This window comes from Chiloscyllium punctatum, chromosome 33, assembly GCF_047496795.1.
Source record: "Chiloscyllium punctatum isolate Juve2018m chromosome 33, sChiPun1.3, whole genome shotgun sequence".
NCBI classification, from domain to species: Eukaryota; Metazoa; Chordata; class Chondrichthyes; order Orectolobiformes; family Hemiscylliidae; genus Chiloscyllium; species Chiloscyllium punctatum.
In genome coordinates this window covers 25,044,706-25,066,069 of record NC_092771.1, presented here as the reverse complement: position 1 = coordinate 25,066,069, position 21,364 = coordinate 25,044,706, and the positions used below count along the sequence as shown (strand labels likewise).

Genomic DNA, 21,364 nt, shown 5'->3' with positions numbered 1-21,364 from the left:
TACCTACCAGCCTTTCCTTTCACCCTGACAGGAATATATTTTCTCTGGACTCTCGTTATCTCACTTCTGAAGGCTTCCCATTTTCCAGCCGTCCCTTTACCTGCGAACATCTGCTCCAAATCAACTTTTGAAAATTCTTGCCTAATACCGTCAAAATTGACCTTCTTCAAGTTTTGAACTTTAACTTTTAGATCTGGTCTATCCTTTTCCATCACTTTTTTGAAACCTATAGAATTATGCTCGCTGGCCCCAAAGTGCTCCCCCACTGTCACCTGCCCTGCCTTATTTCCCAAAGGTAGGTCAAGTTTTGCACCTTCTCCAGTCAGTACATCCACATACTGAATCAGAAAATTTTCTTGTACACACTTAAATTCCTCTCCATCTAAACTCTATGGCAGTCCCAGTCGATGTTTGGAAAGTTAAAATCCCCAACCATAACCACCCTATTATTCTTACAGATAGCTGAGGTCTCCTTACAAGTTTGTTTCTCAATTTCATGCTGACTATTGGTGGGGGGGAGTGGGGGGGAGGGGGGGGGGGGAGGTTCTATGATATAATCCCAATAAGCTCACCATCCCTTACATCTGAACTGGAGGGGGACCAATCTCTTGGTGGCCAGGGTTGCTAGTGCTATAAGGGAGGGTTTCAATTGGATTGGCAAGGGGTTGGTACCCTCAACAGCAGAGAGGCAAGTGCAAGGCTGGAAGGAAATACGGTAATCAGAAATAGTAAAGTGAAGAGACAGATCAGGCTGGAACATGACAGGGAACGAGCAGCTATTTCAATGCAAGAGGGCTGATAGGTAAGGTCAATAAACTCAGGTACATGGGACTGGGATATTTTAGCTATTATAGAAAGATGGCTAAAGGAGGGTGAGGCTGGCAGCTTAATGTGCCAGGGTACAGGTGCTTTAGGCAGGGTAGAGGTGGTGGAAAGAGGGGAGAGGGTGTTCCATTTTTGATTAAAGGGAGTATCACAGCAGTAATCAGAGATAAAGTAACTGAAGGATCATCCCGTGAGGCTTTATGGGTGGAGCTAAGAAATAAGAAGGGGATGGTGACATTATTGGAGTTGGACTATAGGCCCCCAAATAGTCAACAGGAATTAGAGGAATAAATATGCAGGGAGATTGGTGAGACTTGCAGGAGCAACAGGATCGTCATAGGAGGGGATTTTAATTTTCCTAACATAAACTGGGACCGCCACAGCATTAAGGGCTGAGATGGGGTGGAATCTGCTCAGTGTGTTCAGTAAAGATTCCTCAAGCAGCATATACAGGGTCCTACTCAGGAAGGGGCAAAACTCTTGGGAAATAGTGCAGGACAGGTGACTGAGGTGACAGTGGAGGAGCACTTTGGGACCAGTGACTATAGTTCTATTAATTTTAAAATTGTTATGGAGAGGGACAAAACTGGTGTACGGGCTCAAGTTCTAAACTGGGACAAGGCGAATTTTGCTGGAATTAGACGGGAGCTTGCAGGGATTGACCGGAGCAGTTTGTTTGCAGGCAAAGGGACCTCCGGCAAATGGGAGGTCTTTAAAAGTGAGACACCTAGAGTTCAAGGTCTACATGCTCCTGTGAGGGTGAAGGGCAAGATTGGCAGGAATAGGGAACCCTGGATGACAACAGATATTGAAACTTTGACTCGAGAAAAGGCATGGCTCAGGTACAGGCAGCTGGGATCAAGGGAATCCCTGGAGGTATACAGGGGCTACAGGAGTTTACTGAAGGAAATCAGGAAGGCAAACAGGGGGCATGAGATAGCCTTGGCTGGGAAGAGTAGGGTGGATCCAAAGGGGTTCTTTAATTTTATTAAAGGAAAAAGAATAACTAGAGAGAGACTAGGACCCCTGGAGGACCATGTATGTATAGAACCACAGGAGATGGGCAAGGTCCTCAATTAATATTTCTCCACTGTGTTTACCATGGAGAAAAACATGAAGACTTGGGAACTTGGAGGAGGTAATGGGAGCAGTCCATATCACAGTAGAGGTGGTATTGGATATATTAGAATGTATGAAGATGGGTAAATCTCCTGGTTCTGACCAGATATAGCTAAGAACACTACAAGAGGCGAGAGAAGAAATTGCGGGGGCCCTCGCTGACATTTTTGCATCATCATTAGCCATGGGTGAGGTCCCTGAAGACTGGAGGGTAGAGGATATTGTGCCTTATTCAAGAATGGCTGCAAAGAAAAGCATGGGAACTATAGAGCAGTGAGCTTAACATCTGTGGTAGGTAAATTACATGAGAAGATTCTGAGAGATAAGGTATACCATTTGGAAAGACAGGGTTGCATTGCGATTGGTAAGATCATGCCTCACAATTTTGTTAGAGTTCTTTGATGAAGTGACCAGGAAGGTTGACGAGGGCAGGGTGGTGGATGTAGTCTATATAGACTTCATAACACCTTTAATAAGGTTCCACATGGTAGGCTTCTCCGGAAGGTCAGATCACATAGAATCCAGGGTGAACTGGCAAATTGGAGCACAATTGGCTTAATGGTAGGAATTCTGGATTAGTGGTGCTGGAAGAGCACAGCAGTTGAGGCAGCATCCAAGGAGCTTCGAATTCGATGTTTCGGGCAAAAGCCCTTCATCAGGAATAAAGGCAGTGAGCCTGAAGCGTGGAGAGATAAGCTAGAGGAGGGTGGGGGTGGGGAGAAAGTAGCATAGAGTACAATGGGTGAGAGGGGGAGGGGATGAAGGTGATAGGTCAGGGAGGAGAGGGTGGAATGGATAGGTGGAAAAGGAGATAGGCTGGTAGGACAAGTCCGGACAAGTCATGGGGACAGTGCTGAGCTGGAAGTTTAGAACTAGGGTGAGGTGGGGGAAGGTTAAATGAGGAAACTGTTGAAGTCCACATTGATGCCCTGGGGTTGAAGTGTTCCGAGGCGGAAGATGAGGCGTTCTTCCTCCAGGTGTCTGGTGGTGAGGGAGCGGCGGTGAAGGAGGCCCATGTCCTCGGCAGAGTGGGAGGGGGAGTTGAAATGTTGGACCACGGGCCGGTGTGGTTGATTGGTGCGGGTGTCCCGGAGATGTTCCCTAAAGTGCTCTGCTAGGAGGCGCCCAATGGTAGGAAGCAGAGGGTAATAGTGAAAAGATGCTTGTCGGACTGGAGACCTGTGACCAGTGGTGTCTCTCAGGAGTGGGAGACCCATTGCTGTTTGTTATCTGTATCAATGATTCGGATGGAATGTACAAGGCGTGATTAGTACGTTTGTTGATGACACTAAAATAGGAGATATCGTGCACAGTGAAGAAGGTGAACAGAAATTCAGCAGGACCTTGATCAACAGGGGAAGTGGGCTGAGAAATGGCAAATGGAGTTTAATATAGATAAGTGTGAGGTCTTGCATTTTGGGAAGTCAAATCAAGGTAGGAGTTTCTTGGTGAATGGTAGGGCCTTAAGGAGTGTAGTGGAACAGTGGGGCCTTGGAGTTCAGGAGCACAGTTCTCTGAAAGTAGAGCCACAGGTAGACGGGGCAGTGAAGTAGGCTTTTGGCACACTGGCCTTCATCAGTCAGGGCACTGAGTGTAGAAGTTGGGAAGTTATGGTGCAGTTACACAGGACGTCGGTGAGATTGCACTTAGGAGTATTGTGTTCAGTTTTGGTCACCTTGCTGTAGGAAGGATGTTATTAAACTGGAAAGAGTGCAGAAGAAATTTATAAGGATGCTGCCAGGACTCAACTTTGAGTTATAGGGAGAGGTTGGACAGGCTAGGACCTTTTTCTTTAGAGCGTAGGAGACTGAGGGGGAATCTTATGGAAGTGATTAAGATCATAAGGGGCATGGATAGGGTGAATGCACTCAGTCTTTTTCCCAAGGTTGGGGAATCGAGGACTAGAGGGCATCAGTTTAAGGTTAGAGGGGAAAGAATAAAAGGGAACCTGAGGGGAAACTTTTTTGTTTACAGAGGATGGTACACAAATGGAAAGAGCTGCCAGTGGAAGTGGTTGAGCTGGGTACGTTAACAACATTTAAAATGCATTTGGACAAATACATGGGCAGGAAAGGATTAGAAGGATATGGGCCAAGTGCAGGGAAATGGGGTTAGAGTGGATGGACATTTTGGTCGGCATGGACCAGTTTGGGCCAAAGGGCCTGTCTCTGTGCTGTGGGACTCTTATGACTTTATTTCTCAGTTCCACCCAAATAACTTCCCTGGACGTAATCCCAGGAATATCCTCCCTCAGTACAGCTGTAATACTGTCCCTTATCAAAAACGCCACACCCCTTCCTCTCTTGCCTCCCTTTCTATCCTTCCTGTAGCATTTGTATCCTGGAACATTAAGCTGTCAGTCCTGTCCATCCCTGAGCCATGTTTCTGTAATTGCTATGATAACCCAGTCCCATCTTCCTAACCATGCCCTGAGTTCATCTGCCTTCCCTGTTAGGCCCCTTGCATTGAAGTAAATGCAGTTTAATTTGTTAGTCCTTCCCTATTCTCTGCTTTGTCCCTGCCTGCCCTGATATTTGACTTGCTCCTTTTCCCAACTGTACCAGTGTCAGATTGATCTCTTTCCTCACTATCTCTCTGGGTCCCACCACCACCTCCCCCCCCCCCCCCCCCCCCCACCCACCCCCACCCCCACCTTACTATTTTAAATCCTCCTGAGTAGTTCTAGCAAATCTCCCTGCCAGTATATTAGTCTCCTTCCAATTCAGGTGCAATCTATCCTTCTTGTACAAGTCACTTCTACCCCAGAAGAGATTCCAATGATCCAAAAATGTGAATCCTTCTCCCATACACCAGCTCCTCAGCCATGCATTCATCTGCTCGATCTCCTATTCCTGCCCTCACTAGCTCATAGCACTGGGAGTAACCCAGATATTACTACCCTTGAGGACCTCCTTTTTAAATTCCTGCCTAACTCTCTACATTGTCCTTTCTGAATCGCATCATTTTCCCTTCCTATGTCATTGTTTCCAATGTGTACGGTGACCTCCGGCTGTTCCCTCGCATCTTTGAGAACATTCTGCACCCTCTCTGAGACATCCTTGACCCTGGCAGGAGGGAGGCAACACACTGATTTCTCACTGTTAACACCTCTGACTAGACAGTCCCCTAACACAATTGATCGCTTGGAGCCTGACATACTCCTCGTTACATTAGAGCCTGTCTCGGTACCAGAAACTTGGCTGTTCATGTTACATTCTCCTGAGAGTCCAGCACCCCCTACATTTCCCAAGACAGCGTACTTGTTTGAGATGGGGATAGCCACAGGAGACTCGTGTAGTACCTGCCTCCCTCTCCTACCTTCCTGGTTATAACCCAGCTACCTGACTGTATCTGCAGTTTTTCTCCCTTCCTATAACTGTCATCCATCACACCCCCTAGCTCCTGTAAATTCCTTCTTGCCTCTAACTGACACTCCAACCCATCCATGCGATCTAGTAGGATTTGCAACCAAATACACTCCTGCAGACATAATCATCAGCAATGTGGAAACTCTCCCTGATCTCCCATAACCAACAGGAAGAGCACATCACTCTACTAGAGGCCATTTTTGCACCTTAACAATCTACAGAAAATAGCACAGTCTTACTGCTCTAGAAAACACTGCTCCAGGCTAACGTAGTACTGATGCTTTATATTTTTAAAATTTAGTCACGCAACAGATCTCAATAAAACATTGAACCAAAAAAGAACCTTTTTACTCACTATTGTAGATTTACAAAAGGAAGGAAAAAGACAGTAAGGTTACACTTAAAAACTGTGCACTGAGGGCCCCAATGCTGTGAGCTCTCCCACTCAGGTTCCTCCAAGGTCAGCTGTGAATTTCACTGTTTGTTAATTTTTCTTAGACACATTCCTCTGATGTCCAGAGATACCTGAACTCAAACAGCAAAGGCAGTAGCTGTGCAGATTCACTGCTGTGTCAGACAGCAGCGCAGGTTTCTTTCTCATTTGAATCATTGACCATGTGGTCTCTGATTTGTCTCTCTTCCTCCTTTTCCCCCCGGTAAAGTTCCAAAACAATGCAACAACTTATAAAACAGTAATTACTGTTCCTGAAATTCGAGGAAATCCCCTCTAACACCTAAAATACCTCAAAAAAAACAGTTCTTACAGCCACAATTTTTTCTCATCCTCCATTTTGAATTACCCAGAATCCTCAATGGGCTGAGAAATGGCAGATACGAGTTTAATTTGAATAAATGAGAGGTCTGCATTTTGGTACAACAAACAAAGATAGGCCTTACATAACAAATAGTAAGGCCTTGGGGTAGTGTTGTAGAACAGAACAACCTAGGGGGTCAGGTACATAATTCTTTAAAGTTTGTGTTACATATAGACAGGGTGGTTAAAAAGGGGTTTGGCACGCTTGCCTTCATTGCTCAGTCCTTCGAGTACAGTAGTTGGGGCACCATGTTGAGGTTGTACAGGACATTGGTGAGACCTCTTCTGGAGTACTGTGTCCAGTTCTGGTTGCCCTGCTATAGGAAGGATATCAAGCATCTAGGGAGGGTTCAGAAGAGATTTACCAGGATGCTGTCAGGTGCATAAGGTTTGAGATATAAAGGAATGCTGGATAGGCTGGAGCTTTTTTCACTGGAGTGTAGGAGGTTGAGAGGTGACCTTATAGAGGTTTATAAAATTGTGAGGGGTATAGATAAGGTGAATGGTAGGTGTCTTTTCCCTAGAATGGGGGATTGCAAGACTAAGGGGCAAAGTTTTATGGTTAGAGGAGAAAGATTTGAAAATGATATTGGGGCAATTTCTTTTAAAACAGAGGGTAGTTTGCATGTGAGGAAGTGGCGGATGTAGGCATAGTTATAACGTCTAAAAGACACTTAGATAAGTACATGAATAGGAAAGACTTGGAGGGAAGTGGGCCAGGAGCAGGCAGGAGGAACTAGTTTAGTTTGGGATTCTGTTTGGCATCGTGGAAAAGTGGCTCTGGAAAAGTACAGCAGGTCAGGCAGCACCGAGCAGCAGGAGGATCAACGTTTTGGGCATAAGCCCTTCATCAGGAATGTTAGGTATGGACTGGTTGGACCAAAGGGCTTGTTTCCATGCTGTATGACTATGACTGTTTCCTGTTAGTTAGCCAAACCTCTATCCAGGCTACAACATGATCGCCAACATACTGTTGTTAGTTTATTCAGTAACCTTTTATGCAGTAAGATTCTTTCAGCTCTAGATGAATCTACAGAGGGGTCATGCAAAGCACACATTAGGCTCCAGGATATTCTCCTTTGCACCTACCTTGAAGTCTACCTCAACAACTTGAGCACAATTTAGGGCGGCACGGTGGCACAGTGGTTAGCACTGCTGCCTCACAGCGCCAGGGACCTGGGTTCAATTCCCGCCTCAGGCGACTGACTGTGTGGAGTTTGCACGTTCTCCCCGTGTCTGCGTGGGTTTCCTCCGGGTGCTCCGGTTTCCTCCCACAGTCCAAAGATGTGCAGGTCAGGTGAATTGGCCATGCTAAATTGCCCGTAGTGTTAGGTAAGGGGTAGATGTAGGGGTATGGGTGGGTTGCGCTTCGGCGGGGCGGTGTGGACTTGTTGGGCCGAAGGGCCTGTTTCCACACTGTAAATAATCTAATCTAATCTAAGACATGAAATATGGAAAATGACAAACAGGAGTACTATTTCCACACTATATGACTATTTCTGCATGAGAATATTTACTGCGAGTCAGGGACTGGATTTACTTTTGTAACTAATAGTTGGGCAGTTAGGCTAGGTCAGGAAAATATCACAAATAATGATTCACATTGGGCATACAAGACAGATTCCACTTTGAGTAAATCTTATTCTGACATTTTGGAGAATAGGACTCATAATTTTGATGAGGTCATTCTTCAGACAAACTCAATTTGAGTGATCGTCATTTTTGCATATTTATAAGATTATATCCTGGCCTCTGATCTGCTCTTGAAACCACAGTTATAAATAGTGAAACCAAAAGTGAAATGCTGGAAAATCTCAGCAGGTCTGGCGGCATCTGTAAGGAGAGAAAAGAGCTGACGTTTCATTTAACTGACCCTTAGTGAGGAATACAGTGAGGGTAACACCATTGACTGACAACGGGTGATAGCTAGCTTCTCTTTCAAATACTATAGATACAGTATTTAACCAGTTAGTTCAGGGGGAAAGCAAGGACAGCAGATGCTGGAGATCAGAGTCAAAACGTGTGGTGCTGGAAAAACACGGCAGATCAGACAGCATCCGAGGAGCAGGAGAGTTGACGTTTTGAGCATAATTGCGTCATCAGTAACAGCTTATGCTTGAAAAGTCGACTCTCCTGCTCCGCGGATGCTGCCTGCTCTGCTGTGCTTTTCCAGCGATACACTTTTTCACTGAACCAGTTGGTTCAGTTGAGTTTCTGGTCAATGGTAACCCACAGGATGCTAATGGTGTGTGAATGCAGAGATGGCAATGCCAAGGAGTGATGGTTAAATTGCCTCTTGTTGGAGATGATCATTGCCTGGCACTTGTGCAAGGTGCATGTTACTTACCACCCATTAGCACAAACCTTGTTGCCTTTGGACATAGTCTCCTTCAGTATCTGAGGAGTGCTGAATGATGAATGGTGCTTTAAATTGATGACGAGGGTTCTATGACTGAGGTGTACACGATGTTATGGTCACTTTGGGTGGCAATGTGGTTGTGATTCAGCACACTGAGTTTCACCCCAGTGCCACAACGCAAACACATTAAGTTATTCAAACACTTACTTGCCTTGTGGGAACAGACCACACCAGAAATGGAAGAGAGTCACTAAATAATGGGGAACTGGGTTGAAACATCTTAAACTCAGCCAGTGGTCAGAATGTGGAATTCACCATCATAATGGTGCGGTTGAGGTGAGACGTATTTAAAGAGAATTCAGGCAAACACAAGAGGGAAAAAGAAGTCTACGTTGATTGAGTTCAGTGAAGAGACTGGGACCAAGCTCATATAGAGGCTGAACACCAGAGTGGGGCAAGGGGAGACAGTGTACATAGTGGCAATGGCATTGGACATTGTCAGGCTGGCATGGTAGCTCAGTGGTTAGCACTGCTGCCTCACAGCACCAGGGACTTGGGTTCAAATCCACCGACGGGCGACTGTGTGGAGTTTGCACATTCTCCCTATATCAGCATGGGTTTCCTCCCCACAATCCAAAGATGTGCAGGTTAGGTGAATTGGCCATGCTAAATTAGGTTAGGTACATTCGTCAGGGGTAAATGTAAAGTAATAGGGTAGGGGAATGGTTCTGGGTGGGTTACTCTTCAAAGGGTTGGTGTGGACTTGTTGGGCCAAAAGGCCTGTTTCCATACTGTAGGGATACATCCAAAGATAGAGGCTTATACCACGAGGACAGGAGTTGAAATCCTACCAAAACAATTAGCGAAATTTAAATTCAATTAATAAATCTAGATTTGAATTGGAGTGTTGATGATTGGTGTAAAGATCCATCTGGCTCACTTCAGGGAAGGAAATCTGCGGTCCTTTCCCAATCTGGTCTCTACATGGCTCCAGACCCAATGTGATATGGTTGATTCTTAATTGTCCTCTCTGCAATGATTTAGTCAGCCACTCAGTCGAGGGCAATTAGGAACTGGCAACAAATATGCCATGTCGAATGACGGATTAAAATAATTGGACTGATCAGCTTGTTTCTACATTGAATATTCTGTACAATTATAAGCCAAAACCTCTCACTGTCTGAATTGCAGGAACAGCAGTGCGAGTGGAGCAGACTGTTTCCTGTCAACACCTCTCGGCTGCTCTGTCTGAGAGCTGGAGCTCAGCTCCGACCAGTGATGGCGACAGAAATAATGTGAGGCAGTGAGAGGAGTGCTCACCCTCTCCTTCGTTCCCTCCCCAATTACCAAACACGGAGGTGAAACAGTGGCAAGCCAGAAATAGCGCATACCATCACAGCCTTGACACAGAGGCTGGCTCCTGCTCTACCCCTCCTTCAGCCTGTCATTTAGCTGCTGTCTTTTCACTGACAATGAGGTGGCAGAGGACAGCCACTGCTGTTTACTGTTCAGTGGGACCTATCGTCTGGTCACGCAGAGCTTATCGATCCAGGTCTGCTTCTTTTCTGTGTTCTTAACGATGGGCAGCTTTCCATAAGATAGGAACATTTACCTCATACATTTCATCAGATCCATACCCCCTCCAAGAAGGGTGGAAGAAGTGGGGGAGGGATTGAGATCCGGTTCAGCTCATTCCCAACAGCACGTCTCCACTGCTCCAGGCCTGGCTGGAAGAGAATCTCAAGCACAGGAGTGAGGCTATTTGGCCCGCCATGTCTGGGATCACACTCTGCCAGAGCAACACAGACCCATTCCATACTCTTTCAGCCTGCCTGTTTTCCTCTTGATATCCAAATCTCTTTTGAACGTGGCAATCAAATTGGCCCTCCACTACATTCCAGAAACTAAACAGTCCCTGTGTAATGATGTTTGTACGACCTGGTCCATCACTGACAAATATCCCTCCAGCTGAAGAATATACATTGTCTTGTATGAACACATTGGAATGAAGGAGTGATTAGTGGTAAATATCAAGGAAGAAATTAAGATTTGCAAAGCACCTTTCTAAAGATCAACAATTTGGACTTGCGTGGTAAATACCCGAAGACCATATGGGAATGTAAAACAAAATATCTTTCCGATAGGTTCTTTCATTACTCAAGGTACACCCATCTCTTCCTTGGGACCCATGGTGGCTCAGTGGTTAGCATTGCTGCCTCACAGCACCAGGATCCAGGTTCAATTACACCCTCGGGCGACTGCCAGAGGGTCAGTGTGGACTCGATGGGCCGACTGGCCTCCTTCCACAGTGTAGGAATTCTGTGATTCTTCTAGTACTCAATGGTTTCTGGGAATGGTTTCCCACTATCTCCTCCATCCAGACCCCTCTTGATTTTTGAACTCCTCAATTATATCCCCTCTTCACCTATTCTTCCCCATAGAAACTAGCCCCAGCGTCTCCAGTCCATCCACATAATGGGAGTTAAACGTCAAACATGTGACTGCCCAGGACTCATCCTTAAAACTAACTGCGAGGGGGATCGATCCGAGCCAACTGTGTTTCTGGGATTACAACACAGACAACCTTTCAAAAAGATATTTTGTTTAACGTTCTCACATGGTCTTCAGGTATTTTACTATGCAAGTCCAAATACTGTACGCAAATCTGATTTCTTCGTTGATATGACCCACCAATCACTCTCTCATTCCAATGTGTTCAGACAAAACAATGTACATTCTTCAGCTGGAGGGATTCTAGTCAGTGATGGACCAGGATGCACTTTCCTTTTTAAGGCTGTGCTCTTTGTCCTTATTTATGATGTGAGGCATTAAGTTCTTAAGACAATACTTGTTCTAACAGAGGTCTGAAGACCCCCCTGCCACCCATTTCTTGGAAGATGTGGTCTAAGGGCTAACACCAAGCACTGGTCAGAACAGGGACTTTGATTGGCTCTTTCTGATCCTTGTCATAGAGTCGTAGAGATGTACAGCACCAAAACAGACCTTTCGGTCCAACCCGTCCATGCCGGGCAGATATCCCAACCCAATCTAGTCCCACCTGCCAGCACCCGGCCCATATCCCTCCAAACCCTTCCTATTCATATACCCATCCAAATGCCTTTTAAATGTTGCAATTGTACCAGCCTCCACCACTTCCTCTGGCAGCTCATTCCATACACGTACCACCCTCTGCGTGAAAATATTGCCCCGTAGATCTCTTTTACATCTTTCCCCTCTCACCATAAACCTATGCCCCTCTAGTTCAGGACTCCCCGACCCCAGGGAAAAGACTTTGCCTATTTACCTTATCTATGCCCCTCTTAATTTTGTAAACCTCTACAAGGTCACCCCTCAGCCCCCAACGCTCCAGGGAAAACAGCCCCAGTCTGTTCAGCCTCTCCCTGTAGCTCAAAGCCTCCCATCCTGACAACATCCTTGTAAATCTTTTCTGAACCCTTTCAAGTTTCACAACATCTTTCCGATAGGAAGGAGGCCAGAATTTCATACAATATTCCAACAGTGGCCTAACCAACATCCTGTACAGCCGCAACATGACCTCCTATTGACTGTGTTGTGTGAGCTCTGAGCTGTGCTCCACCTCTATTGGCATGGAGGAGTTCGGCTGGGTTAGAGGATTGATGGAGAGCTGCTCAATAATCTCTCAATCTCATGAACACATACCACACTATGTATAGACATCTACCCACTGGAAAATGAGAGAAACAGATGGAGGGACTTTAGCTTGAGGTGACTTTCCAAGATCTCTGTAGATTATGTCACTGTTTATAATTAGCGGTGATGTATTGATACTGATCAATAGATTCAAAGTGGAAACTTCTCTTCAGGTTTTCAGTTTCCATAATAATGACTAATTATCAATTCTCACGATGGTGGTTGAGAGTTCAAAATACAGGAACAGAAGAAAGATGAGGCCATTTGGCTTCCTTCCTCTCCTCTCTCCCCCACCCCTTCTCCCCTACCCCCCCCCCCCCCCCCACCCAACAGACAGGGATTGATGAGAGAGGGAGGAATTAAAAATGAAGAGTCATCCCAGAGAAAATGCAACAAATAGACAAAGGTGCTATATGAATGCACATTGTTGTTGCTGTCTTGATTTAAGGCAGTTTGGAATGAAGTCATCCAAGCTTGGTGGGCAAGGCAGTTTCTGCATTTCCCCCCACCTCCTTCACCCTGTGGTGACCAAAGTACTGACTGATAACTAATGACTAAAATGGTTACTCACTAATGACCATGAATGGTGATACTTTTCCATTGCAGCTATCAAGTGGATGCTCAGTCAGTGTACGGCCATTTTGATAACTGGGCACTCGCTGGTTACAATGAAAGGGCCCAATGACTCATTGCTCTGGTCTCGCTCAATAGCTCTAAGTCTACATCCAGGGACATATATCAGTATTCGCATCCACTGACAGAATTTCAACCTCAGACACTGCAAGAGGCTTCCCATTCTATGGAGGAGAAAGTGAGGACTGCAGATGCTGGAGATCAGAGCTGAAAATGTGTTGCTGGAAAAGCGCAGCAGGTCAGGCAGCATCCAAGGAGCAGGAGAATCGACTTTTCGGGCATAAGAAGGGCTTATATCCGAAACGTCGATTCTCCTGTTCCTTGGATGCTGCCTGACCTGCTGCGCTTTTCCAGCAACACATTTTCAGCTTCCCATTCTATCCCAAGTCAGGGAATTGCTGATGGGCACATTACAGTGCTAATTATTTAGGTATGTTAATTATTTAGAGAAGGCACTGTTTACTCAAATACCTGGAATATTTATAAAGAGAGACTCACAAAACCACATTTTAATTAGATTTCGTGTGTTTCTTTTGAGGGTTTATTTTAAGTTGCTCCTTTATGAATCGCACTGTACTGTCCACGTGGGTGGTTCACATGTGAACATTTCATATTAAACTGATCCTAAGCCAGTGTTATATGACACCAGATTCAACCTACTTCACTTAACAATCTTGATGTCTCTTCGCTCCACACCACCCTGTGTCCCTAATTGTGGAGGTGCCGGTGCTGGACTGGGGTAGACGACGTTAAAAATCACATGACAATAAATTCTGTGTCCTATGATCCTACCCCACTAGCTACCTGACGAAGGGGCAGTGCTCTGAAAGCTTACAAATAAAACTGATAGACTATAACCTTGTGTCATGTGATTTTTTAACCCTGTGTCCCAGCATTTCCTCATTTGTCTTTTTAATTCAACCAAATAAATCTAATTAAACTTTAAATGGACACCATACAAGTGAACACACTAAAGGAAGGGGCTTGTATGCCACGGTGATAATGTCCCTACCTCTGAGCCAGGAGATCTGGATTCAAGTCCCACTTAATCCAGAGGTGTGTCATACCATCTCTGAACACGTTGATCAGGATATATAAAAGAAAAAAGTTGAGGGAACTTTATAAAGCTTAAATTAAGATTTAGCTTGGGCAGATGGTTTCTCTTTACATAATTTTAGATAAAACCATGAAAGAAATTTGAATAACGTTAGTTGAGTTTCCAGATTAATTAGCAATAATACCATTAGGCCATTGCTTGCCCATTTGAAACCATGTCCCCAGTCTGGGTCCATTAAATCACTTGACGAGAATACAGTCAGGGAATGATTACAGCATCGAGGAAGGAGCCACACTACCTTCTGTGCCTGTACTAGCCTTTTGGAAGACCCATGGGATGTTGGTGTTTATTGGAAGACAATGCTTTTTGAACCTTGTGTTACTGTGACCTCAGTTCCAGGTCTAACAAGGGTCATTTCCCCTCTTTGGTGAGAACTCGGAGATGGGGATGGGAGAGCTGTGAGGGTAGAGTACTGTGAGAGAGCAGGAACCACAGTGGGCACTGTAGTCTTAGAGCGACGGGACCCCGAAATTCCAATAACTGATATCAATAACTCAATAACTATTTCAACAAGTCCTGTGAATCAATCAAAAAGAATTGGTATATGAGAAGGAAGGATTTAGCAGGATATGGGCCAGGGACTAGATTCGGTTGGGATGTCTGGTCAGCATGGACGAGTTGGACCGAAGGGTCTGTTTCTGTGCTGTACAACTCTATGACTCTATAAATTAAGTCAACTTAAACCAAATAGCTCATAAAGGAGCAACTTAAAATAAACCCTCAAAAGAAACACTAAACCTAATTAAAATGTGGTTTTGTGAGTCTCTCTTTATAAATATTCCAGGTATTTAAGTAAACAGTGCCTTATCTAAATAATTAACATACCCAAATAATTAGCACCTCAGCCATTACTCTGCTAGACCGCCAAGCCCCGAGGAAGGGTAGGGCTGAAGAAACTACTTTATCTGTCTGTGCTTAAGGTATTTGTTGGAGATAATCAGTCTTCCTTGGGACCAATGACCTTTCCTGAATGCAGTTCTGGGATCTTCAATGCTATGAAGTGAAAAATTGACTTTGTTTGGGTGTAGCATTCTCTCTTTGAGAGTTTTCACCAAACACATTAAAGCATGTGAAGGGAGGTGGGTGTAATTTAACAGGTGAATCTTACATTCACCCACCCCTTCCCCCTACAACCCCACTGAGATTTTAGGTTGGATTCTATATGGAGATCCACATTTCAACCCGATATTTCCGTCTTGACCAATCTGCTCACTCTTCCCCAATCCCCTTCATAATTTTGGAAATGCAGGATTACATGTGCAATTAATGGGAACTATGTTACTAGGTTCATCTGAACCTCGGGTCATTTCATTTAAGAATGTCAAAACAGAGATTGTTAGATAAATGAGCTTGTCTCTGGCTATGGATGTTTAACTCCTCCTTACTCGGAACTAACAGATACAAAATACTCCTCTTAAGTTTGAGCTACCGCCATCAACTTGGACAGAAGTACAACTGTTCTAAGCGTCGCCCTGACAAATACCTAATGGGAACAGCTGCCAATCTAGGACACATTGTTTGCACCCTTGAATTAGAGGGACATAGGAAGTAGGAGCAGTAGGCCATTCTGCCTTCGGGTCTATTCTGCCATTCAGGATCATGGCTGATCCTCTATTTGAAAGCCATATCCCTTGATACCTTTGATATCTCTAAATCTATCAATCTCTGTCTCACTCACATTCAAATGTCTGAGCTCCTATTGTCCTGCGAGGTAGACAATTCCAATGATTTACCCCCTCGGACTGTGGAAATTCCTCCTCATCACAGCCACAAATGATCTGCCTTTAGCCAGAGTCTGCATCAGCTGGTTTCAGACAACCCCTAACCCCCTGCACCGTGCAGCCAGAGGAAACTACCTTCCTGCATTAACCCCTTCAATCCCTGTATGAATCCTGACTGCTACAACGAGCTGTTGTTCTTACACACACTAGAGTGTACTGACAGAGTCTCCTTAATCTCTCCACCCTGAAATCACACTTTGCTTTGCTTACAAAAGGGGGCCATTTGGACAGTCACATTTGTACCTACTTTTTGTGAACAGCAACTGGGAACTAATCCTGTGCATTTCTGGGTCAGAGAGACCTGTTCTGGTGACCTCCCCTTCCCATCAGTAAAGTGCAAATGCATCTCTCAGCAAGCGTACAGTCTAGTCAGGCAGGCGAAAGTGAGGACTGTAGATGCTGGAGATCAGAGTCTGGATTAGAGTGGTGCTGGAAAAGCACAGCAGGTCAAGCAGCATCCGAGGAGCAGGAAAATCGATGTTTCGGGCAAAAGCCCTTCATCAGTCCAGTCAGTTTAAGTTGGCCAAGTACAAGCTTCCCAATCGCCACTTCTTTCACACTGCAGTCTGTGTTTTCCTACAGGGTTCCTCCACGGGGTTCCACATGGAGGTGGAGATGGTTCAGAATGTCAAGTTCCTAGGAGTGGTGAACACTAATCTGTCCTGGTCCATCCACATTGATGCGACGGTCAAGAAAGCACAACAATGTTCCTCAGGAGGCTAAGGAAATTCAACATGTCCACAAAGACTCTTACCAATGTTTATAGATGCACCACAGAAAGCATTCTATTCAGATGCATCACAGAGTGGTATGGCAACTGCCCTGCCCAGGACTGTAAGAAACTAGAGCACGTTGTGAACACAGCCCAGTCCATCAAGCAAGCCAACCTGCCATCCATTGACTCCACCTACATTTCTCACATAATCAAAGACCGCTCCCTCGTCTCTTCACCTCCCCCTCTCTATACTCTCTTCCAACTTCTTCTGTCGGGCAGAAGATACAAAAAACTTAAACACACAGACCAACAGATTCAACAACAGCTTCTTCCCCATTGTTATGAAAACTTTTGAATGGAGCTCTCACATTTTAAATTTAGTCTTGATTTCGGTCTTTATGCACCTTCCCCACAGTCAAAGTATTGCATTCCTTGCTCTGTTTTATTACCCTAATGCACTTTGTGTGACATGACCTACCTGTACTGCACGCAAAACAGAAGTTTTCACTGTACCCAGGTACATGTAGAAATAATAAATCAAATCAAATCAAATCAAATCTGTACACAGGGTTAATGTACATGAATGGCAAGCCTTCATAGAACGTAGAACATAGAACAATACAGCACAGAACAGGCCCTTCGGCCCACAATGTTGTGCCGAACATTTATCCTAGCTTGAGCACCCATCCATGGACCTATCCAATTGCCGCTTAAAGGTCGCCAATGATTCTGACTCTGCCACTCCCACAGGCAGCGCATTCCATGCCCCCACCACTCTCTGGGTAAAGAACCTACTCCTGACATCCCCCCTATACCTTTCACCCTTCACCTTAAATTTATGTCCCCTTGTAACACTCTGTTGTATCCGGGGGAAAAGTTTCTGACTGTCTACTCTATATATTCCTCTGATCATCTTATAAACCTCTATCAAGTCACCCCTTATCCTTCGCCGTTCCAATGAGAAAAGGCCTAGCACTCTCAACCTATCCTCATACGACCTATTCTCCATTCCAGGCAACATCCTGGTAAATCTTCTCTGCCCCCTCTCCAAAGCTTCCACATCTTTCCTAAAGTGAGGCGACCAGAACTGCACACATTTGATCACTGTAACTAGGCCAGATCAAGCCAAGGCTAGGTTGGAATATCCAAGTATAAAACAGAATAAGACACAACAGCACAGAACCTGGACAGACCCAATCCCCAAGAATTTCTGGCAAGTTCAAAATAATTCCTGCTCACTAGTTGGCACACGCCTTTTGAAACAAATTTCCTTCATTGACATGGACCGTGTTTAGAGTGAAGTGGGAACGCACAATTCCATCACTGCCCGTTTACCATAGACACCGGCGTCCAGGAGCTGAAGAAATTGCTTGACTGCACTCTGCATCTCCTCTTTAGTCAGGTCCATGAGGGAGACCACCCGGAAATTTAGCTGCTGCAACAGGTTCGACAGTTCAAAAACATCCATCACAGTGGCCAGCAGCTTGGGGTGATTCACGTAGTTCATGTTCCCGATCAGCAGCGCCACTTTGTCAGTCGCTGAAACACATGGAGTAAAACATTATCGGTGGATTGCTACAGCATGAGAGCACAGTTATAAAATTAGACAGCAGTGCAGTACTGAGGGAGTGTGCTGGAACAGGACCTACACCTCATCTTGAAGTCAGAAAACTGCTGGATCTGAACGTAAGAGCCTGGCTGACACTGCAGTATAGGACAGATGGAGTGCAGCACTGTCTGAGACCCTGTCTTTTTGGGAAAGAGAATAGATGTCTTGCTTTCTCTCGGAGGTAGATGAAAAATATCCCATGAGACAAGTCAATAAAAGAGCAGGGAAATGATCTCCAGTGCCCCAGCTAACATTCACCTTTCAGGCAACATCACAAGCAGATCCTCTGATCACTATCGCATTCCCACTGGAGAAAGCTTCCTGTGTATAAACTGCCTGCTGCTTTTCCTACATTACAGATGCCAAAAAGTGCTTTCCTGGCTGGAAGACTGCTGGAGACATTCTGCAAATGGTGCTACCTAAAGGCAATTTTTCTTTTAGGCTCAATGCGCTCACTTCGAACCATGGACTCCCTACCGTGTGGAGACGGGCCATTCAGCACAGACCAACCCTCCAAAAAACAGCCCACCCAGACCCAGCCGCTCTACCCTATCTCTGTAACTCAGCATTTCCCATGGCCAATCTACCGAACCTGCACATCTTTGGATTGTGGGAGGAAACCGGAGCACCCGGAGGAAACCCACGCCGACACGGGGAGAATGTGCAAACTCCACGCAGACAGTTGCCTGAGGCTGGAATTGAACCCAGGTCTCTGGTGCTTCCCCAACAAAGGTCAGGCTTGCCTGTGAGCACAGAACATGGCAATGACCAGAACATCTCCTTATATGATGTCGCTTGGCAGCTGAATGTTAACCAGGAGAAAGGGCTCGAACCCTCCTGCTCATTGAAGTAATGCCGTGGACTCTTTCACATTCAGAGGGAGGCAGAGGGATGGGGCTTGGTCTCGGTGTAACGCATCAATTAAAAGCCAGCACCACTCTCAGTGCAGCTCCTCAGTGGCCCCGCCCCCGTCCCATCACCTGACCCCACCGCCCCAGCCCCACCCCCATCAACACCGCCCCAGTCCTGCCCCCACCAACACCGCCCCAGACCCGCCCCAGCCTCACCCCCACCAACACCGCCCCAGTCCCGCCCCCACCAACACTGCCCCAGCCTCACCCCCACCAACACCGCCCCAGCCTCACCCCCACCAACACTGCCCCAGTCCCGCCCCCACCAACACCGCCCCAGCCTCACCCCCACCAACACTGCCCCAGTCCCGCCCCCACCAACACCGCCCCAGTCCCGCCCCCACCAACACCGCCCCAGCCCCGACCCCACCAACACCGCCCCAGCCTCACCCCCACCAACACTGCCCCAGTCCCAACACCGCCCCAGCCCCACCCTCACCAACACCACCCCAGCCCCGCCCTCACCAACACTGCCCATGCCCCACCCCCACAAACATCACCACCTGTACCCCCATCCTCACCAACACCTCCCAAGCCCTGTCCTCACCAACACCACCACAGCCCCACACCCACCAACACCACCCCAGCCCCACACCCACCAACACCGCCCCAGCCCCGCCCCAGCCCCACCCCCACCAACATCACCCCAGCCCCGCCCCACCACACTGCCCCAGCCCCGCCCCCACTAACAGTGCCCCAGCCCCCACCAACACCAACACTGCCCAGGCCCTGCCCTCCCCAACACTACCCCAGCCCCACCCCCATCAACACCGCCCAGCCCCGCCCCCATCAACACCACCCCAGCCTCACCCCCACCAACACTGCCCCAGCCCCTACACTGCCCCAGCCCCACCCTCACCAACACTGGCCCAGCCCCGCCCTCACCAACACCGCCCTGGCCCCACCCCCACAAACATCACCACCCGTACCCCCATCCTCACCAACACCGCCCAAGCCCTGCCCTCACCAACACACCAGCCCTGCCCCATGCACACCCCACCCTCACCAACACCACCCAGCCCCGCCCCCACCAACACCACCCCAGCCCCGCCCCCACCAACACCTCCCCAGCCCTGCCCCCACCAACACCGCCCCAGCCCCGCCCCCAACACCACCCCAGCCCCACCCCCACCAACACCGCCCAAGCCCCACCTCCACCAACACCGCCCCAGCGCCACCCCACCAACACCGCCCCAGCCCCACCCCCACCTACACCGCCCCAGCCCCACCCCCACCAATACCGCCCCAGCCCCACCCCCACCAACACCGCCCCAGCCCCACCCCCACCAATACCGCCCCAGCCCCACCCCACCTACACCGCCCCAGCGCCACCCCACCAACACCGCCCCAGCCCCACCCCCACCAATACCGCCCCAGCCCCGCCCCGCCTACACCACCCCCGCCCCACCCCCACCAACACCGCTCCAACGCCACCCCACCAACACCGCCCCAGCCCCACCCCCACCAATACCGCCCCAGCCCCACTCCCACCAACACTGCCTCAGCCCCGCCCCACCTACACCACCCCCGCCCCACCCCCACCAATACCGCCCCAGCCCCACCCCCACCAACACCGCCCCAGCCCCACCCCCACCAATACCGCCCCAGCCCCACCCCCACCAACACTGCCCCAGCCCCGCCCCACCTACACCGCCCCCGCCCCACCCCCACCAACACCGCTCCAGCGCCACCCCACCAACACCGCCCCAGCCCCACCCCCACCAATACCGCCCCAGCCCCACCCCCACCAATACCGCCCCAGCCCCACCCCCACCAACACTGCCTCAGCCCCGCCCCACCTACACCACCCCCGCCCCACCCCCACCAATACCGCCCCAGCCCCACCCCCACCAATACCGCCCCAGCCCCACCCCCGCCAACACTGCCCCAGCCCCACCCCACCTACACCGCCCCAGCCCCACCCCACCAACTTCACCCAAGCTCCACCCCGCCCCCACCAACACCGCCCCAGCCTCCCCCCACCAACAGTACCCCTGCCCCACCCCCACAAACATCACCACCTCTCCCCCGCCTCAACACCCCCCCCGCTCCAACGCTGTCCCTGCCTCACCCCCACCAACATCGCCCGTCACCCACTACATCCCCGTCACTCCGCCTCCACCAACACCTCACTGCCCCCCAACACAGCCCCGCCCCACCCCACAAACATCGACCCCACCGCCCCACCCCAGCACCACCTGAGCCATCCCCACCTCCCACAGCCCCACCCCACCAACACCACCCACTCTGCCCCCCAACACCCCCAACAGGGACCTCAGTACAAGTTATCTGGGGATTTGTGCAGAATCCCTAGAATAGGAGAATTCCCAACTTTCGGACTCAGAGTCAAGAGTGCATTCCCTATGGAGACACAACTGATACCCGACATTTATTGTCTGCCAGCACTGACTTCTGAAACTAATATGGATTCAGTCAAGCAG

At 48.2% G+C, this 21,364-nt stretch overlaps 1 protein-coding gene across 2 annotated transcripts in view; it reads right to left on the bottom strand.

Annotated features, from left to right (window-relative positions):
- Positions 1-21,364, bottom strand: part of malt3 (MALT paracaspase 3) — a 142,523-nt gene that overhangs the window by 45,237 nt on the left and 75,922 nt on the right. For both annotated transcript variants that reach the window (XM_072553158.1, XM_072553159.1), the window contains one exon: positions 17,739-17,942. In XM_072553158.1, the coding sequence (XP_072409259.1) occupies positions 17,739-17,942 (204 nt within the window). The remainder of the gene's footprint in view (positions 1-17,738; positions 17,943-21,364) is intronic.